The following is a 23,755-nucleotide window of genomic DNA, read 5'->3' on the forward strand; positions in this document are numbered from 1 at the left end:
GCAGAAGAGACCTGTGTCCCCTCACTGACAGCCAGCATTCCAGCCTAGCCAATAACATGCAGCTATGTAAGTGGGCCCAGCAAAACTGGCAAGAGGAGCCATCCAAGCAGCCCACAGAACTGTGAGGATAATAAATTCTTGTTACATCACCTTGTTTTAGGTGGTCAAAACGGATTGGAATAATTGAGAGACTTCATGGAACTCAACATGTACAAAACTCAACTCATTTTTCTTGACTTTCAGATTTCACTCTTTGTAGTAATAGTGCCACCATTTCTCTTTTACTCTCTTTTGAAAGAGGCATATTTTTTTCTTCATTTTATTTCCCTCTCCCTGATATACAGTGTCTCTGAATCCTCATGTAATTGTCAATGTAGTAAAACATAGTTCTAATTATACTCCTTTCCACCAAAAAAAAAAAAAAAAAATCCTTACATGGCTTCCTTTGCCTACACAATAATGCCTCATCTTACTTAAAGAATTACCCTCTCCCCAAATCTGGTTGAAATGACTATTTTCACGTATAACCTATCTTTTTTCCAAGTGATCACTTTTCTTCAAAAACCTCAGCTCCCACCAAATTAGCCTAGTCACTGTTTCTAGACCATGCCGTAAGCATGCCTACTTAATACTTTGCTCTTTTCCCCCCTCTAATTCCCCCTATCTAGATCTTGCTCATTCAAAAATGCCCAATTCAAATTCTTCCTTCTATGTGAGGCTTCTTCCATAATTATTCCTAGATTTTTAAAAACTCTTTATTTTTTTGTCCAAACCATTCAGTTAACACCCACTATTTAGTCATTTACTATAGTTACATTTTTTATCTATAAATGTTTTATCCACACACCTAACTTGCAATGTTCTGGAGATCAAGGTCCATAGCTGTATAGAGCAAGAGCAGAGCGGAGATTTTGGACGCCTTTGACAATCCAATATGAAGTCACTGTCATTCATGACAGTTTTGTCAAGTGCTATGCTAATATTGAGGTAATGGGGTGAACAGGACCCCTTATGAGGGCCCTGGAATGCTTCAAACCACAAGTCTGAACACTTGGATAAAGACTGCATCAGGACACCAATGTGAGTGGGACCTCCACCCTTGTGGGCTCTGGAAACCCAGTGCTCGAGGGCCCCTCTCGGAGCCCTGCCGGACTTCCACTCCTCTGGCCCTGTGCCACACTGCAGCTGCCTGGCTTGAGACTGAGGCCCGCCTCTTCACCTGGGGGCACGGTCAGTGACCGGGACTTCTGCTGGAGGCTAGCTTCAGTCACGTAAGTTCCCCCTCTCTTGGTGTAACCTGCGTGTGACTCTATTGGCTGCCTGGGGGCGGTCTCCCCTAATAAACCTGGCATTGTGGAAGGACACTCCTTTCCAGGATGCTGCCTTGCTCAGCACAGTATCTTATGCCTTGTGTAAACAAACTGTTTGTTGTCAGTAAATATTGATTTACTTGATGCTGAAGAAGGCAGTAAGATCTGGGTAGACGGGGTGAGAAGGGGCATTCTAGAGGAACAAGAGCAACAACTGAGAAAATGTATGATTTGTTTTGCCTCAGGACTTTTACACTTGTGGAAAATATGATCACTGAAATAGAATTTTAATATTACTTTGTTGTTTGCAAGAACAGTGTGGCAGGAAGGAAACGGGGAGTGTTCACTAACTGTAGGCAAGTTACTACCATACCCTAGTTCCTTAACATATAAAATTACAGTATCTATTTTATACCTAAGTTCCCCCTCCTCCCCCTCCCCAGTTGCCTGTGGTTAGCAGGGAAGGAAATGCTTCATAGCACTGAGCAAGGTGGGGGAAGGGAGAGCCCTATAGTCAAAAATTTCTAAGAGTTCTTTGAAAGGGGTATTGTTTGCATATATGTGAAAAGGTCACACAGTTGGTCAAGTGAAACTACTGAGAAACTACCATTTATGGGAGACCTTAACTTTCTCTGATAAGTGTAATGCACACTCCATTGCAGTCAGCCCATTCTCCCAGTCATCACCATCTGGTTTCTTGATGTCCTCTCCAGTCTAAAATAAAGGCCTCCTCTCCAAGCTACAATAAAACTATGTACCCAGAGGGAAAGAGTCAAATCAGGAATTATGTAGTTGGACTGGTAGATAGACCTATGTCACCTAGAACTGAAAACAATTGTTATCTTATAAATCTTTGTGAAACCAGAAATGCAGCTCTAGAAATAGTTCAAAGCCCACCTACATTTACCATCCTCAGTTTCTAAAACTGAAGGAAAAAAGGGGATGGGGGTTAAGTTGGTTGATTCATTGGTTCTGCAGCTTCATCAGTTTTTTAGCAGGTTCCCTCTCCTCATGAGATCGGTGAAGAAAATATTTGGCCAAGTTCCTCCAAGGCACATCATCTCAGTCAAAATAGTAAGACATGGACAGGTAGACGGAAGTGTAGAGCTCCAGGTTGATGTGGCGGTTGATGGTGGCCTCTGAGTCCTGGTGGTAGTTCTGGCATACCTTCGAGGTGGACCTGGTTGTGGTCATGGTGGTGGCTAAGGTTAGGCGGCTGCAGCACTTGAGCGGTGGCGGGGGCCTTGGGCTGTTGGAGGGCGCTGTGAGGTGGCAAAAGGTTGGATCTGGGTGGCTGGTGGGGATGGGTGGATGGCTTGAGCACCGGGTTCCATCCAAGCACTGTTGAAGCAGAAAACCACTGCGACTCTCCTTGAAGACTGTGATATTGTGATTTACAAGAAGAAATATATAATTGGTCCTCATCCCTGTTACTGGCACAGGGCTCTTAAAACTCTTGGAATTTCCCAAGTGATAAGAACACTAAAAATATCTTTTTTTATAATATTTGGACTTTGACCCTGGTTCCTGAAACTGAGCTCCTGAAACCTTTGTAATTTCCTGGGTGGTAGGAGTGTCTTCTGTTCTAATGAAGCAACTCTGGATGGACTTCTGACTGGTTCCTGGGTGAGGGCTGCTCAGTGGAACAGCCAAGCCATGATTAAAAGATTGGAATTTTCAGTCCCGCAACCCATTCTCTTGAGAGGGAGAAGGGGAAAAATGGAGTTAATGAGGGAACATGCCTACAAGATGAAGACTCCATAAAACCCCCAATAGTACAGAGAGCTTCCAGGTCTGTGAACACGTCCACGTACCTGGAGGGTGATACACCCCAACTCCATGGGGACAGAAGTTCCTGTACTTGGCACCCTCCTAGACCTCTCCCTATGTATCTCTTCACCTGGCTGTTCACCTTGTATCCTTTATCACAGTCTTTAAATGCTTGGTAAGCAGAAGTGTTTTCCTGAGAATGTAAAAGAGCAGTTGGATCCAAACTGTTTCTGGCAGATGGTATAAATTAAGGTTACCTGCTTAGATAGCTAATGCTTTTTCTTATTAATATTTATGGAGAAAGTCTTACGGAAGCTATAGCTAGATTTTGGGCAAGGGTGCTTCTATAGCCATTTGTACTTAAACCAATAACAACAACTTAACCCCCACCCCCTTTTTCCCTTCAGTCTTAAGAAACTGAGGCTGGTAAAGACATCTGGGCTTTGAACTATTTCTAGAGCTGCATTTCTGGTTTCACAAAGATTTACAAGATAAGAACAATTGTTTTCAGTTCTAGGTGACATAGGTCTATCTACCAGTCCAACTACATAATTCCTGATTTGACTCTTTCCCTCTGGGTACATAGTTTTATTGTAGCTTGGAGAGGAGGCCTTAAAAAAAAAAATTCCTATCAGGTTCTGATCATCAGCTTCCAATTGGCAAAATTTCTGATAAAAAGGTAATTAAATTCTTTCAATTGTCTTGTCAGGTTTCAGCTTGGACAAACAGTAAACATTTCTGGAAGTATTAAATGATCCCATGGACTCAAGACGGTGCAGTTTACCACCTTCCAGAGTCATTCTCTCTAATGACAGCCAAAGAGCTGGACCATTTACAAAAACTTTTGAGAATCCTCCCTGGTTTTAAGAATTCCTCTAATCATGGCCCTTAGACTGGCCTTATTAGACCAAGGAGAAAAGAATATCTGAGGATAATCACCTTTAAGAAATAACATCAGGCCTGGCCAGGCGTGGCTCAGCGGTTGAGCATCGACCTAGGATCCAGGAGATCACAGTTCCAGTCCCAGTCAGGGCACATGTCCGGGTTGTGGGCTTGATTGGCAGTCAGGGGTGTGCAGGAGGCAGCCAATCAATGATGGCTCTCTCATCATTGATGTTTCTGTCTCTCTCTCTCCCTCTCCCTTCCTCTCTGAAATCAATAAAGATATATTAAAAAAAAAAAAGAAATAACATCAGTTTTCTAGTCTTTGGTTTTAGATACCTTTTATCTCTTTAACATTTCAAGCCTTTTACAACAAATTTTTCAATAAAGCTATAATTTTTTTTCTGTTTAGCATATCTGATTAATATTGCCTGAAGGGTGGATGTATATGCCTTCTGTTTTATAATGTAGGTTGTCCCCCCAAAAATGTATACACACTTTAACAGCTGAGAGCTCAATTTTGAAAATGAAATGTATTTTAATAAACATTGCCTTTATAATTATTTGAAATGTGTGTATACATTTTGGGGGACACCCTGTATTAGGCACGGGAATGTTCCCCCAGTAAGATACAATATTTGTTTCCACAATACAATCAAGTAAAAGAGACACTTCATAGAAAGCCCGTTCAAAATTTACTAATTCACCTATAAACTTTGACCTTAATTTCATCAACTCTTACATTCTTAACTGTAGCCTCCATTAGGGCTTTATCAATAAGTTTGAGTTTTACAGTACTGCGTAGGAGATGTGTTTCCAGCCAGCTATGATAACCATTCCCATAAAACATTCAGGTAAAGCTGACATAACTTCTTTACATAAGACTGGTTAAAAATTCCAATTTTTGTAATTTTATCAATCCTTACATTTCCATTTTCTTTTTACCTAATCATAGCCTGAGTCAATTCTTGACTGGTGGAAAATAAGAATGAGAAGCCCTGTTTTTACCATCTCTGGGAGGAAATGGATAGACACAGATAAATGCCATGAGAGCTTGGCATAGCCAGGCAGAGAGCTAAGTGCACCCTGGCAAGTACACCCTTCTGGATGGAGGAGGCCAGAGAAGAAATATTTCACTGGTCAGAAAGGCCATGTTCTAAGGACATATGACAAGATGAAAGAAGAGAAACCATATAGAGAAGCACAGAATTAACAAAACCCATGAGTACTCATACCAAATAATCAAGAGTTGCTAAGCTGAAGAAACTACAGTTTCACAAATATTTTCTCATGTTAATCAAAATTTAGAAAAGGAAAAAAGACTCTCACCACTCTGCTTCCACCAAACTCTGCAGGTAGACTAATCTCTTATTATGGGCAACACCTTTAACTTAAATTCTTCTAGGTAATTAAGGGGGGGTGGGGCAAAGTTTCTCTTGAGACTGCAAAGCCTCAGTTGCCTTTAGCTCAGAATAATCCATGTACTGAAGCACATCCTGGGGTGACTTGTTCTGAACCCCTACAACTTCATCTAATTGCAGCTGCTGCCTGCATGTATGGTACCTATAATGTGTGAAACTACTCCCTCCTGTGGTTAGCAGCACAACCAATAACAGGTTTAGAAATGCCTTATGCAGCTGTCTGGAATGGACTGAATAGGTATCATATCACAGTAAGTTGTACAGGGGTACTAGCCATAGACTCTGCTCACTTTTGTTCTTCCCACTTGTCAGCATCCCTCCTTTGAATAATGCTCACCCATAATTAGGTTAACTTATATCTAGCTTTGCTTTCCAAAGTACTCTGTATAATTATTGGACTACTCCTCTAACAATAGGAAAAGATTGAAAATTAACAAAGGTGTTGGGGAAGGATATATCAATCTAATTAATCCAATTAATGTTATAGTCAGTGTCTCTGTAAAGATAATAGGATCATAAATCTCTATTAGTGCCACCTAACTGGCAAAGAAAAAATGGTGTGCATAAGAGGAAATACAATATAACTTGGATCCCATGAACTGAGGTGAATTGGGACCTATTTGGGTTTGTCAGTACTGAAATGGAACAATTCATTTGAACAACAATCAGTTGAAATGAAACAATCTAGCACCAGGTGATAGTGTAACACAAGGTGGAGAAGTCATTGTTTGACTTTAATCTCAACAAAGCAAAAATAAAATGATAAAACCCACTTCCTACCCATGTCTCTCTCTTGAATTTCTGAACATTTTTACTTTCTTATAAAGAAAACGGTCTGATAGTAAAGGAGTATCCCCTTATCTTTGGCAAAAAGTTCCCCAAAACGGAGTGACACAAACATATTTGCTATTTAAAAAGATCACTTGGGCTACTTTATGGTGAATAGATTAGGGGAAAGCAAGAGTGGAAGTGGGGAATACCAGTCTTCCAGGTGAGAATGCTGGAAATTAGGAGTTATAAACAATAGTACTTAGCGATTAATTGGGCGTCAAGGGCAAGGAACAGGAAGAGTGAAAGATAATTGTCAAATGCGGCTAGAATTTTCCACAAGGCCTTAAGTAGACATAAGTGGAAAACCTCCAGGATTTGCAGTACAGGCACCCAAAGGAAAGTTTGTTTTGCTGTTGGCACAATAGAAAGTCAAGGCCTACAACCTGCCCATTACACCTGTGTGGCATGGCTCACTGAGTGCATTAATGGGTACTGATACAAACGCTGTGTTCCACCTCAATTATATTCTAATCTGGAGAACATTTTACTCAATCTGGCCATTATGCTCACTCTACATCAGACACACCTTTATGAGGTATAAGGGAACCAATAAGAAAATGCTCCCCAGCTGTCTATTTAGCTGTTTATCTTTACTCAACCGTTTTGCTGCTTTAGAAGTAAACTGAGGCAAAAGTAGCTGATGAAGTTTAAGTCATTTGCGTACACTCTCAAACTTAAACCAGTGAGTTTCTGGCTTGAGCACTTAATTACGTAGCCGGTGTTGCTACTGTCTGAGGTGGGGGAGACAGTAGAGGAGGACCAGGCTTTTTATGTTATTGTTCTTGTTGTAATTGCTATTATTGCAGTTGTGGGAGAGGTAAAGTTCAGTTTTGGGTATGTTGACTTTAAGGTCGCTTTCATACTCCAAGTGGAAATAGGAACTAGACAGTTGCACATACGGATCCAGATCCCAGAAGAAAGTTGTGAGCTAAAATTAAAAATGCTGGAAACCTTAGCCAAACAGATAGAAATTGAACTTATGGGCACAAATGAGATAACCTAGGGACAGAGTATAGTCAGAAGAGAAGGCGGCCAAGAACTGAACACTGAGAAAAACACATATTTGTTAAGGACAGTGAGCAGGCTTAGAAGAAAGATGTATATAGCAGAGTAAAGGGAAGCATGGTGTCTGAATACCAAGAGGAGGATTATTTCAAGGACAGCATGACCAGCAGTGTCAGATGCTACTGAGAAGCATGTAAAATGAAAACCAGTGGTAAAATAAAACCACTGGATTAGAGATCAAAGGTTATCGATGGCCTTAGTGAAAGTAGTTTTGGTAGAGTAGTTTGAGCTCAGTCCGTGGTTTGACGGGTCCTGGGTTCAAGTTTGGCCAAGGGCATGTACCTCTGTTGCAGGCTTGATCCCAGGCCCTGGTTAGGGCTTGCGTGGGAGGCAACCAATCGATGTCTCTCATATCAATGTTTCTCTCTCTCTCTGTGTCTTTCTCCCTTCCACTCTCTCTGAAAAGCAAAAAATATCCTCAGGTGAGGATTAAAAAAAAAAAAATAGTTTTAGGGAGTGCCTTTGAGGGCAGGAGAGGGCAACAAATATAGATAGCCTTGAGAAGTTTAACCCGAAAGGGGTTAAAAGGTATTAAAAGGAACATTTTTAGGAAATCAGGAAAGAGAAAGCAAAGTAGTAAATGTGTAAGTGTTAATTGTTACTCGTATTTAATCCCATAAGCATTTATTGATCACATGAAGGTCACATGGCAAGGAACTGAGAATTGAGAAATGCGTAGGGAACAGTCCCTCCCCTCAAGGTGCTCAAAGTTTAAAAGGGAGAGAGAGACAGATCAACAATTATGTATAAGGACAGTGCAATAATAGAAAGGTTAGATTTAGTGATAGCATAGTGGCGTAGTGGAGAGTATGTTTTACTAGGAAGGAGATCAGGAAGATTTTAAAGTAACATTTAAACTGAGTTATGAATTCTTAAGTGTTTGCTAGGATGACTATGAGAAAGATATCTCAGATGGAGAGAAAAGCATAGTTTATTGGAAAACCACACATAGCCTTTAAAGATTGTGAGTTCTTGGAATCACAATGCTTAGATATAAATCCTGCCTCCAACATTACCAGCTTCATGACTGGGTTGTCATCATACTCTTGTAAAGCCTAGAATTCCTCACCTATAAAATGAAGGCTGATAATTCCTATTGCATAGGATTTTAGGGAGGCTTAAAACTGTGAAGCACTGAATTCAGTAGCTGGTACAAAGCAAATAATCAATACACATTAACTTATTATTGTAGAATCAAAAATGCAAAAAGAGTGGCGAGGTCTAAAGCTGAAGAAAATTGGGATGATCTGTCATGAGAGATTTGTTGCAAAAGGCAGCATTGTTCTCAGCATTAATTAAAACAAACTAGTACAATTATTAGAAGACAAACTGAAATCAGGCTTAATTCAACTAAAAAAAAAAGTGTTCAGGAAGCATCTTAATTATAAATCTCCTGTTGATGATGCCTAAGGCAACAGGTATGTATTAGCAAGTATCTTACAGGCTACTAATTAGGAAGCTGAGATTGCTAACCTCTAATTGTTCAATTTGCAAAATTTTTTTGTACAACATGTTGGAATACAATGTATTATTTCCCATTAAGATTGTTGCTAAATTTCAGTTTTCTAGTATTTTTCGGTATTTTTAAAAAATGAACTGGTAGTATGGTAATTTTTTGCTTTCAGTAAAAAGCCGATTTCAACTCTACCACCAACACACACCAGTTAACCTATCACTTAGTGCAGCTGACCTTGAGAGGGATTTTAAGGGTATAGTTAGACTCCACAAAAAGCTGCAGGTGTATCCAAGGAAGTTTGCACGAGGCTTCTATCCTTTTGTTTGAATGGATAAAGGTTTCTCTAGTGTCCCAAATCAGCGACTTATCTTTTAGATCTTTATTTCAGGAAGCCTTACTCTTTTCTTTTTGGAAGAGTTCAACGTCTCACTTAAGTGAACAATATTTCCTCTGCAGGAGGATTTTTTTTAGCCTTAAAAGATAATTCTGGGTCACCGCTGCCTGGAGTACTTAACCTGTTGAGTGGTTTTGAAGTTAAGGTATCAGCCTGATACCTTCATTTAGAAATTTTCCATTCCTGATGAATCCAAGGTATAATCTTTACACTGGAATTGTTAACGATGATTTTGTATAGGATACGGCATGCATTGTTAAGGCTGTTTTTGTATCTGGTATGGACTGATTGGTGTCCCATCCTGCGCGTGTTCCTCAGTTTCCCTGCCCTTTTTCTGATGGCCCGGGCGTGTAGATGCATCTTGGCATAAATACCTACGGAGGTCCTGAGCTCTGCCTGCTACGTAGGTCTGACCTTTAGGCCGGCAGGCACGAAGCTCGCAGAGCCGATCTGTGAGGGCGGGGTAAACTCCTTCAAGCAGTGGCTTTGGATTTTTCAAAGTTGTCGCGTTTTGTTGTTGTTGTGGGTCCGTCTGGTTTTTTTTTTGTTTTTTTTTTTGCCCAAACAACAAACATCCGTCACATCCGTAACCCAATACACGGTACAGGTGTATGTAACTGAATAAAAAAGGTTAGCTATCCGACATTCCCCGACATTTCTTCCTCGATTCATAATAAAAACGTCACCCCTTCCAGGCAGAAACCAGCCACGTCGCAGTCACGAACCACCAACGGGTGGGTCAGGGCAGAATGACACCGCTGCTCCGGCAGTTGTCCGTCCCGGCCCTGGGGAATCGCGGCGCCCGCGGCGGGAAGGCAGCGGCCCGCGATCGGTCCCGGCCGGGCCCAGCCCCGCCCCGGCCGGAGCCGGTTTTCCGCCGGGAGCCGCGCCGCTCTAACCCGCAGCCCGGACTCGGTGGATGAGGCCGGGCTCCCCCCCCCCCCCCCCCCCGGCCGCCCAGCTTCCTCCCCCTTTACCCGCCCCGCCCCCTTTAGCTCCGCTCCGCGAATTTAATTTCTCCCGGCGAAGGGGGCCGAGCGCCGAGCGATCGATGCCTCCCCACACCCCGGAGGCCGCCATTTTGAGGGGAGGAGAAACGCTAGGAGTGGCGGCCGAGGCGCGGCGCGATGCGGACGGGCTTTCGCTGCGCTCGCCAGCCGTGTGGGACCGGGACGGACGACCCCACCGCGGCCACTCCGCCCGCAGCCTCTCCGGAATGAGGCCGCGGCCCTCGCGGGGACGGCCCCCACCCTCCGAGAGCGAGTGACGGCCCGCGGCGCGGCACGCCCCCCGCGCGCCCTCGGCCGTCAGTTACCCCGCGCGCCCCCGCCCGCGCGCCGCCTCCCGCGCGCCCCTGCAGCTCCCGGCGCGCTCCCCCCCCGCCCGCGCGCTCCCGCCCCTGCCCGCCAGGCTTGGCGCCCGGCGCAGACTCGCTTGTTTGTTTCTGCAGGAACCTAAGGAGAGGCCCAAGCCGACACCATGCCTGGGAAGCTGAAGGTGAAAATCGTGGCCGGGCGCCATTTGCCAGTGATGGACCGAGCTAGCGACCTGACTGATGCCTTCGTGGAGGTTGGTGCAAGGTCCTGGTGCTCAAAACGCAGGGAGCGCCAAGCCCTGAGACGGACCCGACCCGCCTCGGCCGCAGCCCCTCGGCCCATTCCCCTTCCGACAGTCCCGTGCGCCCTGCTCGCCCCGCTCTCCCTGCGGGGCTGTCGGCCGAGGCTGCAGCCCGTGGGATGGGCGCGCGGCTGGCGGGCGGCCGCGGCACACTGCGCGGCGCGGGGGGCTGTCACCACTCTGCATGCTGGGGTGACCCCGATGCCAGGGCTCGTAACAGGCCACCTGCCAGTCAGGAGATCCCAGGCGCGGCCGCGGGGCCCCCGACACGCGCGCACACACACGCACACACGCACACACACGCGCGCACACACACACGCACGTCCTTTGGGGAGCGGTGGCTCTTCGCGCTAGAGTGATGGAGACGAGGTTTCAGAACGTAGAGAGCCCGTGTGAGCGCTTTGGAGACCTGCCGGGCACGGAGATCCACTCTTTACCGTAGTATTTTCGGAAGCGTCATTTGTTAAGTTCTAAAACACAATTGTGACACTTCCTGCACTTGTCTGGACTGGTAGGTCTGAAAAGCTTTTTTAGGGTAGTTTAGTGCCTTGGGGTAGGAAGTCAGATAAGTGCCATGGATATTTAAATTGCAAAATTGCCTTTTAAATTTAATGATTAGTTTATAACTCATGCAAATTATCACAGGCCTAGGGCCCGGAAAGTAATAACCCAGTGTATGAAAGAAGCCAAGTAAAAATTGTAATAAAAATTGACATGATGAGCCAGAGGATTAGGACAATAATCATTTGGCCTATTAATGCTTAGAGTTGATAGATACATGATAATATACAGCTTGATTTTATCTCAATATAAAATATTCTTGATTTTCCGTAAAGGTTCTCTAACCTAATAACTGCAGTTTTGCCCTCAGACATGGCTGTGGTCATTTTAAACCTCAATTTCATTTGGGAAATAGTTACTGAATGTGTTTTTGGCCAGATGTTAGGTAATGGGGATACACAGATTTCCAAAACATAGCCTTTCTTTCAGGTAGCTCAGAGATTGGCCTACAGTTTAGGTTAATAACTAATAACTAGCATGTATTGTAGTCTTTTTATGGCCAGGTCTGTGCTAAGTACTTTTTAATTAGTTCTCAAAACAGTCCTGCCCTGGCCGAGTGGCTCAGTTGATTGGAGCATTGTCCCCATATACCAAAAGGTTTCAGGGTTTGATTCCTGGTTAGGACACATACCTAGATGGCGTGTTCGATTCCCAGTTGGGGTGCATATTGGAGGCAACCAATGACATTTCTCTCTTTCCTTTCCTCTCTAAAATCATTAAACATACCCTCCAGTGAAGATTAAAAAAACAAAAACAGCCCTAGCTGGTTTGGTTCAGTGGTTAGAGCATCTGCCTGAGGACTGTGGGGTCCCGGGTTCGATTCCTGCCAAGTGTCCACACCTCAGTTGCAGGGTTGGTTCCTGGCCTGTCAGGGATAGTTTGGGAGGCAGCCAATCGATGTCTCTCTCACATCAATGTGTGTCTCTCTCCCTCCCTCCCTTCCTCTCTCTCTCTCCCCCCTCCCCTTCTCCCTCTCTCCCCTCCCCCTCTCCCTACCACTTTCTGAAAAGCAATGGAAAAAATACTCTCAGGTGAGGATAAAAACAAAACAAAAAACAGTTCTGCTATTGTATTCTTTTTATCCTCAATTACAATTGGGGTAATTGAGGCCTAGGAACAGTAAATAATTGGCCTAAGGTTACTTAACTTTGTAAATCCCTGTGGCCTCGTTGCCTGTTATCTTAATGACTGCAAATACTGCTTCTTCAAGCTAGATGATGAGTGTGGAAACTTAAATCTGTCTCTGAGGGTTTAGGGAGGCTTCCTAAGACAGTGACATTTGAGCTGAGTCTTGAGGGACACTCAGGATTTTTACCAGACAGAGGGAACATGGGAGGCATAGAATGGGACACACGGTATGCTTAGGAAGTTTGAGATGTGTCTGGAGTAAAAGAGGATATGTGGGTAGTGGAGGTCATGGGTGATAGGCTGGAAAGGTAGGTTGGAGCCAAGCCTCATTTTCTATTCTAAAGAAAATTTCCTTTATTCAGTAGCAGAGGGTTAGCCAAGGGAGCTTTTTAAGCAGAAATGAAATAAGATCATGTCCTTTAGGTTATTTCTTTCTAGGATGACTTGAATGATGGACTGGACAGTTGAGAGATGAGACAAGGATAGCAGTTAAGATGGTGGTAATGTTGTAGGCGGTGGGAATGGCACTGGGTGTTAGTCGGTTGGGGTCAGACCAGACTTGGGTTCAGCAACCTCAGTACTTGGGTTCTGGCTAGGAAAGAATTCAGAGCCAAGACCCAAACTGTAAGAGAACATTTATTTGGTAAATCACAGAGGTAGAAGAAGTAATTTGTAAAAGAAGTGGGCTTAGGAAACAAGTTATGAGGCAAAGGAGGTCCTCCATCTTTAGGGTTTTAAGGGTGTAGATTTTAGGGGATGTCCCAGAGGAAGATCTCATTATAATATTCAGCAGCTTTCCAGGTGTGTTCTTTCAGGGTTGTGGTCTCCACTGGTTGATTGGTTGGCACCAGGTGGGTCATTATCCAGTGCAGGTGGTCCCGAGGTCAGCTGTGGCTGGTTTTGTTGCTTCTCTGGGCCTGAAGCTGAAATACAGTTGAGGCCTAGATGGAATACAATTGAGGCCCTTTGGGGAGGAAAGGTCAGAGGGTCCAAACCATGTGACCAGTGATAGCTAGGGGAGGAAAGGCCGCCCTGGCCTCTGGGGTTGTCCTTTACAAGACACCTGGGGTTTTCCACCCGGTGACCTGTACCTGGCCCATAGTCCTTGCTCTACTCACATCTGTCTAACTGCCCAGCACAGTAACATTATCTAGGCAATATGTGTGTATATAATGGCAATGGGAATGGATTAAGAGAGAAAGATTTGAGGGGCATTTTTTAGGTAAAATTGTCAGGCTTTGGTAACAAAGGGTTTTTGTTGGTGAGGGAGTGGTTGGATTCAAGGGTGACTCATTAATTCCTTCTTTCATCATGTAGTTATTGAGTGCCCCCTATTTGCCAGCCCCATGCTAGTCACTGGCCTAGACGGTGCATATACAATGATGAACAAAATTGACTAGGTTCCTGTTTTTATGAACCTTGTATTTTGGTGAGACAGACATTAAAAAATAAAGAAATGGCCCTGGCCCGTGTGGCTCAGTTGTTTGGAGCATTGACCCATACACTGAGGGGTGGCGGGTTCGATTTCTGGTCAGGGCACATACCCAGGTTGTGGATTCAGTCCCTGGTGCAGGCCAGTGCGGGGGGCAGCCTTATTGATGTTTCTCTCTTCCCCTCTGTAAAATCAATAAAAAATTATTAAAAACAGCTTTTAAAAAAATAATAAAGAAATAAGAAAATATATAATTACAAGTTGTGATGAGTGCCATGAAAGAAAACAATAGGAAGAGAGTAACAGGGAGCATCTGCTTTAGGTTGAATAATCCGGGGAAGTGTGAATTAGGCAAAGACCTGCTGGATGAGAAGGAGGGGCTAGCTGCTCAGGGTGTGTGTGTGTTTAGGGGAGTTTGGAGCAAGAGAGGCTAGAGGAGGAGAGAGAGTCTCAGCAGAGGGAAGATCCTGAGGAGATTTGCTTTGTTTTAGGAAGTGAAGGAAGATGTGTGTGGTCGGCATGTGATTGCGGAGGAGACTGTGTAAGATAAAGTTGGAGAGTTAGGGAGCCAGCCTTGCAGGATCTTAGAGGTTATGGTTAGGAGATTGGATTTTATTCTAAATTCAATGGGAAGCAGTTAAGATGAGCACTTTTGTTGTCTGGAGAATGGATTGAAGAGAGGAAAGAGCTGAAGCAGGCAACTAGTTAGGAGATTCTATAACAAAAAAGAAGTGGTAATAAAGAGAAGTGGTTGGATTCCAGTTGTGCTTTGAGGTAGACTCTAGAGGATCTGTTGGTAGATTAGAGTAGGGGATCAGGGAAAGGGAGACTAAAAGATGGCACCTAGCTTTCTGGAGTCCTGGGGTAATTTTCTGACACTCCATGGGGTTGATAAAGATTGACTGAGTGGGTGGAGAGTCACTCTACATTTGGGCGTTTAGACTTGAGATGTCTTTGGTCCTTCAGTTGGAGTTGTCAAGGTGAAACTTGTATTTGTGAGTATAGTGTTCAGAAGAGAAGCGAGTGCTTATCAACTTTGTGAGACCCAGTATCCCCTTTATATAGCAGATATTTTGAAATCCACCCTTTACTATCTTGGCATGATAGTAATAGCTAATATAACCTACCTGTGCTCACAATTTAAAAAAATCAATATAATGCTCTAACTTTAATAAGACAGAAATAAAATTATTTAATATGTGTTTCAATATGGAAGTACTTGTTCATGACCACAGTAGAAGGCATGAAGTAATCAGATTGAGTCCATGAATATTTTCTGAACTTTTGTATATATCAGATAGTATACGGGATATCGTACAGCATACTGGGGATATAGCAGTGAATAAAGCACAATTTTTTTAGTTATGGAATTTACATTTGAGTGGGAGTAGGGAGTTCATAAAGAAGATAATTAAGTAAAAGATAAAGTATGCTAGATGGTGAGACATGCCCCATGTGGAGAAAAAACACAGCAGGGATGCAGAGTAAGAGAATGCCTGACCTATGTGTAAAATCACATGAATATGACTGCTCCTTGGACAGTGAGACGGTTGTGTAGTTTCTGCATCTCAGGCCTTCATCGCCATTGGCTTTATGATTTTCCAAAATAGTCAACTCACGGGAAAACAGAGTTGTCTCTTAATGTACACGATGGCTGTACTTCTTGATAATTATGTATATTCTAACCCCATCATACTACATTTATCTGTAAAACTGAGTTAGTTAGGTTGTAGATAGGTTTTTCAGCCATGTGACTATCTGGTAGGACGTGGCAGGAGACAAGTCTTCACTGTTGGGTACTATCTTGCATTGGAGAACAGTACCTCTGGCCTTCCTTATTAAATAGTTCTACTATTTGTCCCCGAAACACCCCTAGAAATTTCTAAAGTTTCCTTAGAAGTTAGTTCTATCCATTTTGCAAATTTCCAGCTTGGGAGATAGGGAGAGGACAGAGGGATGGATCCTTGAAAAACTTGACATTAAGTACTTTTTAGAGGTGGAGGGCTAGGCGAAGGAAGCTGAGGTTGTCATCTAGTGGGTAGGTGATAAATCAGGAAAGGAATGTCTCAGAAGGCAAGAGAGGAAATTTCTGGAAAGAGAAATCTCTCAATTGTTCAATGCACTTGAGAGGTCAAGTAAGAGGACAAAGAAATCACTGGGTCGGACTCCATGGAAGTTGTTAAAGACCCTGGTGAGGAGAAGCTCATGCTCTAGTGGAAACGAGGGCTAAGGTACATGGAAGATGGGGAGGTGGGCGTGGTGTGGATAGACCATGGTGTCCGGAAGTCCGGCTCTGAGGGAGAGGAGAAAGTGCAGGGTTTGTGGGAGTACAGAGCTTTGTTGCTAAAGAAAATGAGTTAGAAGGTAATAGAACAGTTTGTGTGCTAATAGGAATAATCCAGCAGAAAGGGGAAGATTAATGCAGAAAAAAGGGGATAATGAAGGATTATAACTTAATAAAGGGATAAATTGTATGGTGTAGACTGTAAGTGCTTTATAAGCTCGTAGGAGAGGGACATAATGAAGCCTGGGCTGGTGACCACAAATTTTTGTGCTGGGCTTGAAGAATGGTAAATTTCCACAGGCAGAAAGGATTTTTATTATTTTATTTTATTATTTTATTTTGTTTTGTTTTACTTTTATTTTATTTTATTGCTTTTAGCAAACTAAATCTAGAAGTTTAAGAACAGAATAATACACCTTGAGCAAGGACAGTTTACTCTGCCAGTACACGAGTACGTAAATATTACATCAAGTGATGAAAGAAGAATAAGCAAATGATCATATCATTAGATGTGGCACCAGTTATGTGTCACTGTGTAACTACCCCAGAACTTCATGGCATAAAACCACCCTTTCATTATACTCATGAATTCTGAGGGTCAGAAATCAGAACAGAGCACAGCAGACACCATCTGTCTCTGCACCACGATGTCCAGAGCCTTGCTAGGCGGTCTCAAGGCCGAGACGACTTGATGACTGAGGGATGGAGTCATCTGGCAGCGTCACCACTCACTTGTTTGGCACTTGATGTTGGGTGTTGGCTGGGACCCCAGCGGGGCTGTCAGGTGGGAAATGTAGACATAGCCTATGCAAGTGCTTTCTCTGTGGGTTAATCTGAGCTTTCTCATGGCACGGTTGATGGATCCCAAGAGTGAGTATCCCAAGAGAAGGAGGTAGACGTGTATGGTATTTTTATGATCCAGAAAGGGGGCATTTTTTAGATGAATAGGACAACCTTGGTAAAAGCAAAGGTAGGATAGAGCAGAGTATATGTAATCGAAGGCAGGGTTCTTGTTAAATAGAAACGGGAAATAAAATTTGGCTAGGTAGGTGGGGATACAGACCACCAAGTGGCCTGAAAGCTGGGGCAGTAGTCTGTGCAGTAGAAGTTCTCTTAACCAACTTCCATTAACTGATTCGCTACAGTCCCCAGTGCCCTGAATCCCTTCCTTAATCACATTCCTCAATACTCCACACAGGTAGATTATTCTCCAATGTACCCGTGTGCCTGCTTCTCCCATCGGTTGGCTGGTGTACTTTACCAAGAGGCAGTTGTTTATGCCAACTCTATTGTTGTAATTTATTTAAACCTTCTATAAGTTAGTGAAATAAGTGTGAAATAAGCTGATAATGCTACGTAAAGACTTATGGATACAGTCAATAAAAATTAATCTTGAACTAGATGAAGATTGTAAAAAATCTAGGATTCTATGTTTATGGTTTTAAAAAAGCAATTTTAAGTTCTACCACCACATTTTAAAGAAATCCAAACTGGCAATTATAGATGATACATTATGGGTGTAGTTCATGCAAAAAAGATGAGTACAACTCTAAAGAATGGACCCGTACTCAGTTTTACACATTCAAAGATAGGGGAATGAATATTTATGTTTATTACCTTAGTGTTTACTGTTTGTATAATTTTTAATGATTCTCCAATTTAACGAAGTTATTTCATTAATCAATTGGTTGAGGGAATTTCTACAATATATGATGTGAGGTGTATAGGAAGCCAGTGAAAACCAAGTCGTATTTAAAGATGATTATTCTTCAGGAATCTCAAGGATGTATGGGATGTGTTTCTGTACAAGGGAAGCATTAATGGAAATATGTCCCAGTGTTAATGTGTATGCTACAAACTGTTCTGCTAATTATCTGCACATTATCATTTTGTGTTTTTCCAGGAGCCTTGAGGGAACAGAGAGAGGAAAAGAAATTAAAATTAAATAAGTATTTTCTTTGTATCAGACATTTTACTAGGTCGATTTCCATGCCTTAGCTCATATAATGCTCATAGCAACCCCCTTTTTCAGAGGAGGAAGCAGCCTCAAATAACAGGTTAAATAACTTTCTCAAGGTAATTTAGCTAATGAGTGGGGAAAGAATGCTTGTACTTTACTAGGTAATCTCATTAAAATCCCTGATGTTCTTTAATAAAATTGTGAGGCATTCACATTAAGGCTGAGTAATAAAATCTTCTTTGAATTAAATAAGACCGAATGGACTGTGATTCTTCTTTAGTAGAAGGGGAGTCAACACAGTGTTTGGAAAATACACACTTTAGGCTTTTTCTTTTTCTAAAATCTTTGTTTTTGTTTGTTTAAAGGAGTGTGGGGACTATCCTATCTTTACTATAGTATAGCTAGAATGGACAGTTGACTAAAAAAAGTGCAAAATAGTACTATAATATAGTGGGATAAAACTGAAGGGGCTTTTAAATTATAACTTAAAAAATGATATGCTGTTTTTGGCAGTTGAGCCCAAACCCTTAAGTACTCTTGGCTTTTGAATGGTTTTATAAATCCTAACTACATTTTACTTCAAAAAAGCAGTTTTTAGATAAATTAGACATCGAAGTATTTCTTTGACATTTTGAATATTGAAATATAATGAAAATTAAATTAGAAAATGAGCAATTACCTCTATTCTTCCTAGGTTTCTTTTCCTGCATCATGTCTTTTTTTAAAATTGAATTTATTGGGGTGACATTGGCTTACAAAACCATACACATTTCAAGTGTATAACTCAACATCATCTGCACAGTGCATTATAGGTCAATGGCCCAAAACAAAGTCTCTTTCCCTCCCCATTTATCCCCCTTTGCCCATTTCCACCTACCTACCCCCACCCTCTCTTTTCCTCTGGCTATCCCCACACTGTTGCCTGTGTCTATGTGATGTATATATATGTGTGTGTATATACATATGTATATGTATATATATGTATATGTGTATATATATTCTTTGGCTTAATCCCTTCACCTTCTTTCATCCAGCCCCCTACCCCACCTCCCCTCTGATAGTTGTCAGTCTCTTCCATGTATCCATGCCTTTGTTTCTGTTTTGTTTGTCAGTTTATTTTGTTCATTAGATTCCACATGTAAGTTAGATCATATGATATTTCTCTTTCTCTAACTGGCTTATTTTACTTAGCATGATAATTTCCAGGTTCATCCATGCTGTCACAAAAGGTACGATTTTCTTCTTTTTTATGGCCAAGTAGTATTCCATTGTGTAAATATACCACAACTTTTTTATCCACTTATCTACTGGTGGTCACTTGGGTTGTTTCCAGATGTTTGCTATTGTAAATAGCACTGCTATAAATGTAGGGGTGCATATATCCTTTCAAATTGGTATTTTAGGATTCTTTCAATATATTCCCAGAAGTGGGATCTCTGGGTCAAAAGGCATTTCCATTTTTTAACTTTTTGAAGAAGCTCCATAGTGCTTTCCACAGTGGTTGCACCAGTCTGCATTCCTACCAACAGTGCATGAGGGTTCCCTTTTCTCCCCATCATCACCAGCACTTGTTGTTTGTTAATTTATTGATGGTAGCCATTCTGACAAGCATGAGGTGATCTTATTGTGGTTTTAATTTGCATCTGCCTGATGATTAGTGACATTGAGCATTTTTTCCAATGTCTCTTTGCCATCTGAATGTCCTCTTTGGAGAAGTGTCTATTCTGGTCCTTTGCCCATTTCTTAATTGGGTTGTTTTTCCCCCATTAAGTTTCTTATCTTCAACATTTGTGATTTAAATTTTTAAAAAATGACACAAGAAATATTCAAACAGCTCCCATTACAAAAGATTTGAACACTCAGAATTAAAACTTGAAAACTTACTTCTTTGTTACTCTACTGTACTATATTGCCTACACCCTGTCAGTCCCTTCTTCAGAGATAATTGCTGTCAGCTGCATATTCTACTATGTGTCCTGTTCAGTTATTACGTCATTGACATTTTCCCATGACAGAATGAATAATCATCTCTGTCCTTTAGTAGGATTCTTTAGTTATTTATTTAGTCACTTTGCTGTTGAATGACTATTTAGTTTTTTGTATATTTTTAGGGGAGGAGGCCTTATGTAAAAGTGCTTCTTTAGGATAAAATCCTGTAAGTGAATCCAGAATTCTATAATTCAAATAAAAATAAATGTTTTGTCATTTAGATTTAATTCTAATTTAATTTTTAATTTTAAAATAATGCATTTTAAAAATAGGTAATATATATGTATGGTTCAAAATCCAAAATGTATAAAATGAGTCAGCCTCTCATCGCCTTTCCTTTAACTAAGTGGTCTGTTCTGTTCTTTGCAGTGGCCACTATTAACATTTCTTGTATATTCTTCTAGAAATAATCTGTGCATATGAAGGCAAATGTCATATGTCTTGTAACATTTTGTCATATTTCTCTATGCAAATTATGCCACATACACTGTTCTGCAATAGAAAGTTATATCTTGGACATTGTTCCATACCAGTGCTTGGAGAACTGCTTCATTCTTCTCTTTAGGACTGCCTTGTGTGACTTTACCATATTTAATTTAACCAGTTCCAAACTGATGGACATCTAGGTTGTTTCCAATCTTTTGCTACTATAATGCTGCTTATATGCATTGTAAGTCCATTGTACATCTGAACTTAAAGGATATAAGTATTATGAATTTTTTTTTTTTTTTAATCCTTGCCCGAGGATATTTTTTCCATTGATTTTCAGAGAGAATGGAAGGGGAGGGAGGGAAGGAGGGAGAGAGAGATAGAGAGAGGGAAACAGAAACATTGATGTGAGAGAGACACATTGACTGGTTGCCTCCCACACATGCCCCAACCGGGGCCGGGATTGAGCCTGCAACTGAGGTACATGCCCTTGGCTGGAATCAAACCCAGGACCCTTCAGTCCTCGGGCCAGCGCTCTAACCACTGAGCCAAACTGGCTAGGGCAGCATTTTGATATATGTGGTCAAACTGTATTCCATAGAGATTGTTTTAATTTGCACTCATTGATCATCTCTTGACATATTTATAACATCTATTTTTCCATTTCTCTGAATTATCTGTTCATGTCCCTTTTCCATTTTTCTGTTGGTTTGTTGATCTTTTTCTTATTGGTTTGTAAGAACTCATTAAAAATTGAGTTAATTAGCTTTTTGTGATGTATTTGGTAAATACTTTTACTCAGTTTCTTATTTATCCTTGATTCTATCAAATACCTTTCATGCAAGGTGTTATTATTTTTATGTACTGTTTTAAACCTTTTTTACCCTCTAACGAAGCTACCTAGGTATCACGTGGTTGCTGTCATTCGTGATAATTCCAATAGAATGATATAAATAACTGGAAAAATATACAGAAGATAAAAATAGTTTTGGATATTTTGCTTTTAGAAAATTTCCTGGACTGATTAAACATTAATATCTATAAGTATTAAATACCAAAAGTAGGATTGTAGGTAAAAAAGGAAAGGAGATTTTATAGATTATCTGATTGAACCAGCATTTCCTAAGTACCCTCAGTGTGCAAAGCTCTGTGCTGGTTATTGTGATAAAAGGGATGATCTTTAGTGAATTCTGAGGTTTATGGTGATAACTGATAGACTTAGGGAAGAGTTGAAGAGATTAATTCAGGAAAGGAGAGGCAATCTAGGAAGTAGGTTCCTAGCTGTTTTGCTCCTAAGCTTCCTCACTGTTTTCTATGTCATCTGAGTTTCACAATCTCCATTCTTAGCTGGAAGCAAGTCACAAGGATTTAGCCTGCTTTCTACCACCTTTTGTTTCCTTATTTACTTATTTTTGGACCTTTGTGATTTAGTGTTTGCCAAGAGTGCTATGAAATAGGGTAGTCTTTCCATCCAACCCCTTCCATTGTCCCTAAAGATAAGAACATAAAACCCTTAATGATCATAGTTTATTGTCTATCCCTTTGTGTGCACACATAAGACTTTTAAAAGCATGTATGGGGAAGTTAGAAAATACAACAAGGATATGTAACTGAGTTCTTGTAATATGGGCTGTAGTTCTGGAAGGTGGAAGCTGGCCTTTTGCCTTCTGACTTTATTTTGGCTTATCCACCCTTAAAACTTTCTTTTGTCTGAGCCCCTGTGTAGTGAAGGGCATATGGATTCCTTTCTCCATACTAACATAATGGTCTGTGTTTTAATTTTCTTGTAGAGTTAGTCAAGCAGAACAGTGGGTAATCCCTTGTACCTGGTGTAGCCTATAATGTTACTGGGAACCATCCATACTTTCTTCTTTTTGGCTCAGGGGATATTTGTCTGTTTTCCTCTCTAACGTTAATCGTCTCACTTGTTGGCTCACATTAAATTTTATTTGTATTCACATATTTGACATCTGTATTTGATTATTTTTTTATTTGTTTTTAGGTAAAATTTGGTAATACCACCTTTAAAACAGATGTGTATCTCAAGTCCCTCAACCCTCAGTGGAACTCGGAATGGTTTAAATTTGAGGTAAGTTTTTAAATGTCAGCATTTTTAGTGTTTTTTTTGAGATGACACTTTTCCTAGGAATGATAAGAATACCTTTTATTTCAGGCATAGTTTTCCTATACCATAAAAATACTTCTTAGGAATATTGATTTTTTTAAAAATTATGTTACAATTAAGAAAATATAAATATATGACTAGGAGAACCCAGATTAAATAGATATTATATAGTAATTTTCTCTGAATTTTAGCATATATCATAAATCACTTAAGAACAATGTACAGATTTTTAAAAATTTGTTAAATTACAGTAAAAATATATATCATAAATACTGCCATTTTAATCATTTTTAAGTCTACAATTCAGTAGCATTAACTACATTCACAGTGTTGTACAACCATCACCACTGTTTCCAAAATTTTTCATTATTGCACAGAAAAACTACTCACTTAGCAATAACTCTCCATCCGATCCTCTCCCTAGCCCCTGGTAACTTCTAATCTACTTTCTGTCTCTTTGAATTTGCTTATGTTAGACATTTCATGTAAGTGGAATCATAAGTATTTGCCCTTTGTGTCTGGCTAATTTCACTTAGCATATATTTTCAGTTTCATCCATGTTGTAGCACCTATTAGAATTTTATTCATTTCTGTGTCCAAATAATATTTCTTTTATTTTTTTGTATGTATATACCACATTTTGTTAATCCCATTTATCTGTTCATGGACTGGACACTTGGGTCATTTCTGCCTTTTGGCTATTATGAATAATGCTGCAGTGAGCATTGGTGTACAGGTATCTCTTTGAGTCCCTATTTTAAGTTCTTTTGAATATACACCTAGGAATGGAATGGCTGGGTCATATGGCAAATTCCATGTTTAGCTTTTTGAGGAATTGCCAAACTGTTTTTCACATTGGCTGTCCACTTTACATTCCCACCAGCATGTATGAGAGAGTTCCAATTTTTCCATATCCTTGTAAACACTTGTTATTTTCTGTTTTTTCTTGTTTTTTTTTGGTTTGTTTTGTTTTAACATAAGCCATCTTAGTATGTCTAAAGTGATATTTGCGGTATAATTTCAACCAGCCTCCCACTCTTGAGTGGGGTCCAAAAGTCACCTCATTCACATAGCACTTTTATCACTCTCAACACTTAGGAA

At 41.0% G+C, this 23,755-nt stretch overlaps 1 protein-coding gene across 3 annotated transcripts in view; it reads left to right on the top strand.

Annotated features, from left to right (window-relative positions):
- Window positions 1-10,356: 10,356 nt before the first annotated feature.
- The window catches only part of C2CD5 (C2 calcium dependent domain containing 5), an 88,486-nt gene continuing 75,087 nt past the window's right edge, over window positions 10,357-23,755 (top strand). For all 3 annotated transcript variants that reach the window (XM_081127519.1, XM_081127517.1, XM_081127518.1), the window contains exons 1-3: window positions 10,357-10,435; window positions 10,580-10,698; window positions 22,532-22,618. In XM_081127519.1, coding sequence (XP_080983645.1) covers window positions 10,609-10,698; window positions 22,532-22,618 — 177 coding nt within the window. In that variant the 5' untranslated portion in view covers window positions 10,357-10,435; window positions 10,580-10,608. The remainder of the gene's footprint in view (window positions 10,436-10,579; window positions 10,699-22,531; window positions 22,619-23,755) is intronic.

The sequence above is a fragment of the Miniopterus schreibersii genome, assembly GCF_964146895.1.
Source record: "Miniopterus schreibersii genome assembly, chromosome: 2".
Classification (NCBI taxonomy): domain Eukaryota; kingdom Metazoa; phylum Chordata; class Mammalia; order Chiroptera; family Miniopteridae; genus Miniopterus; species Miniopterus schreibersii.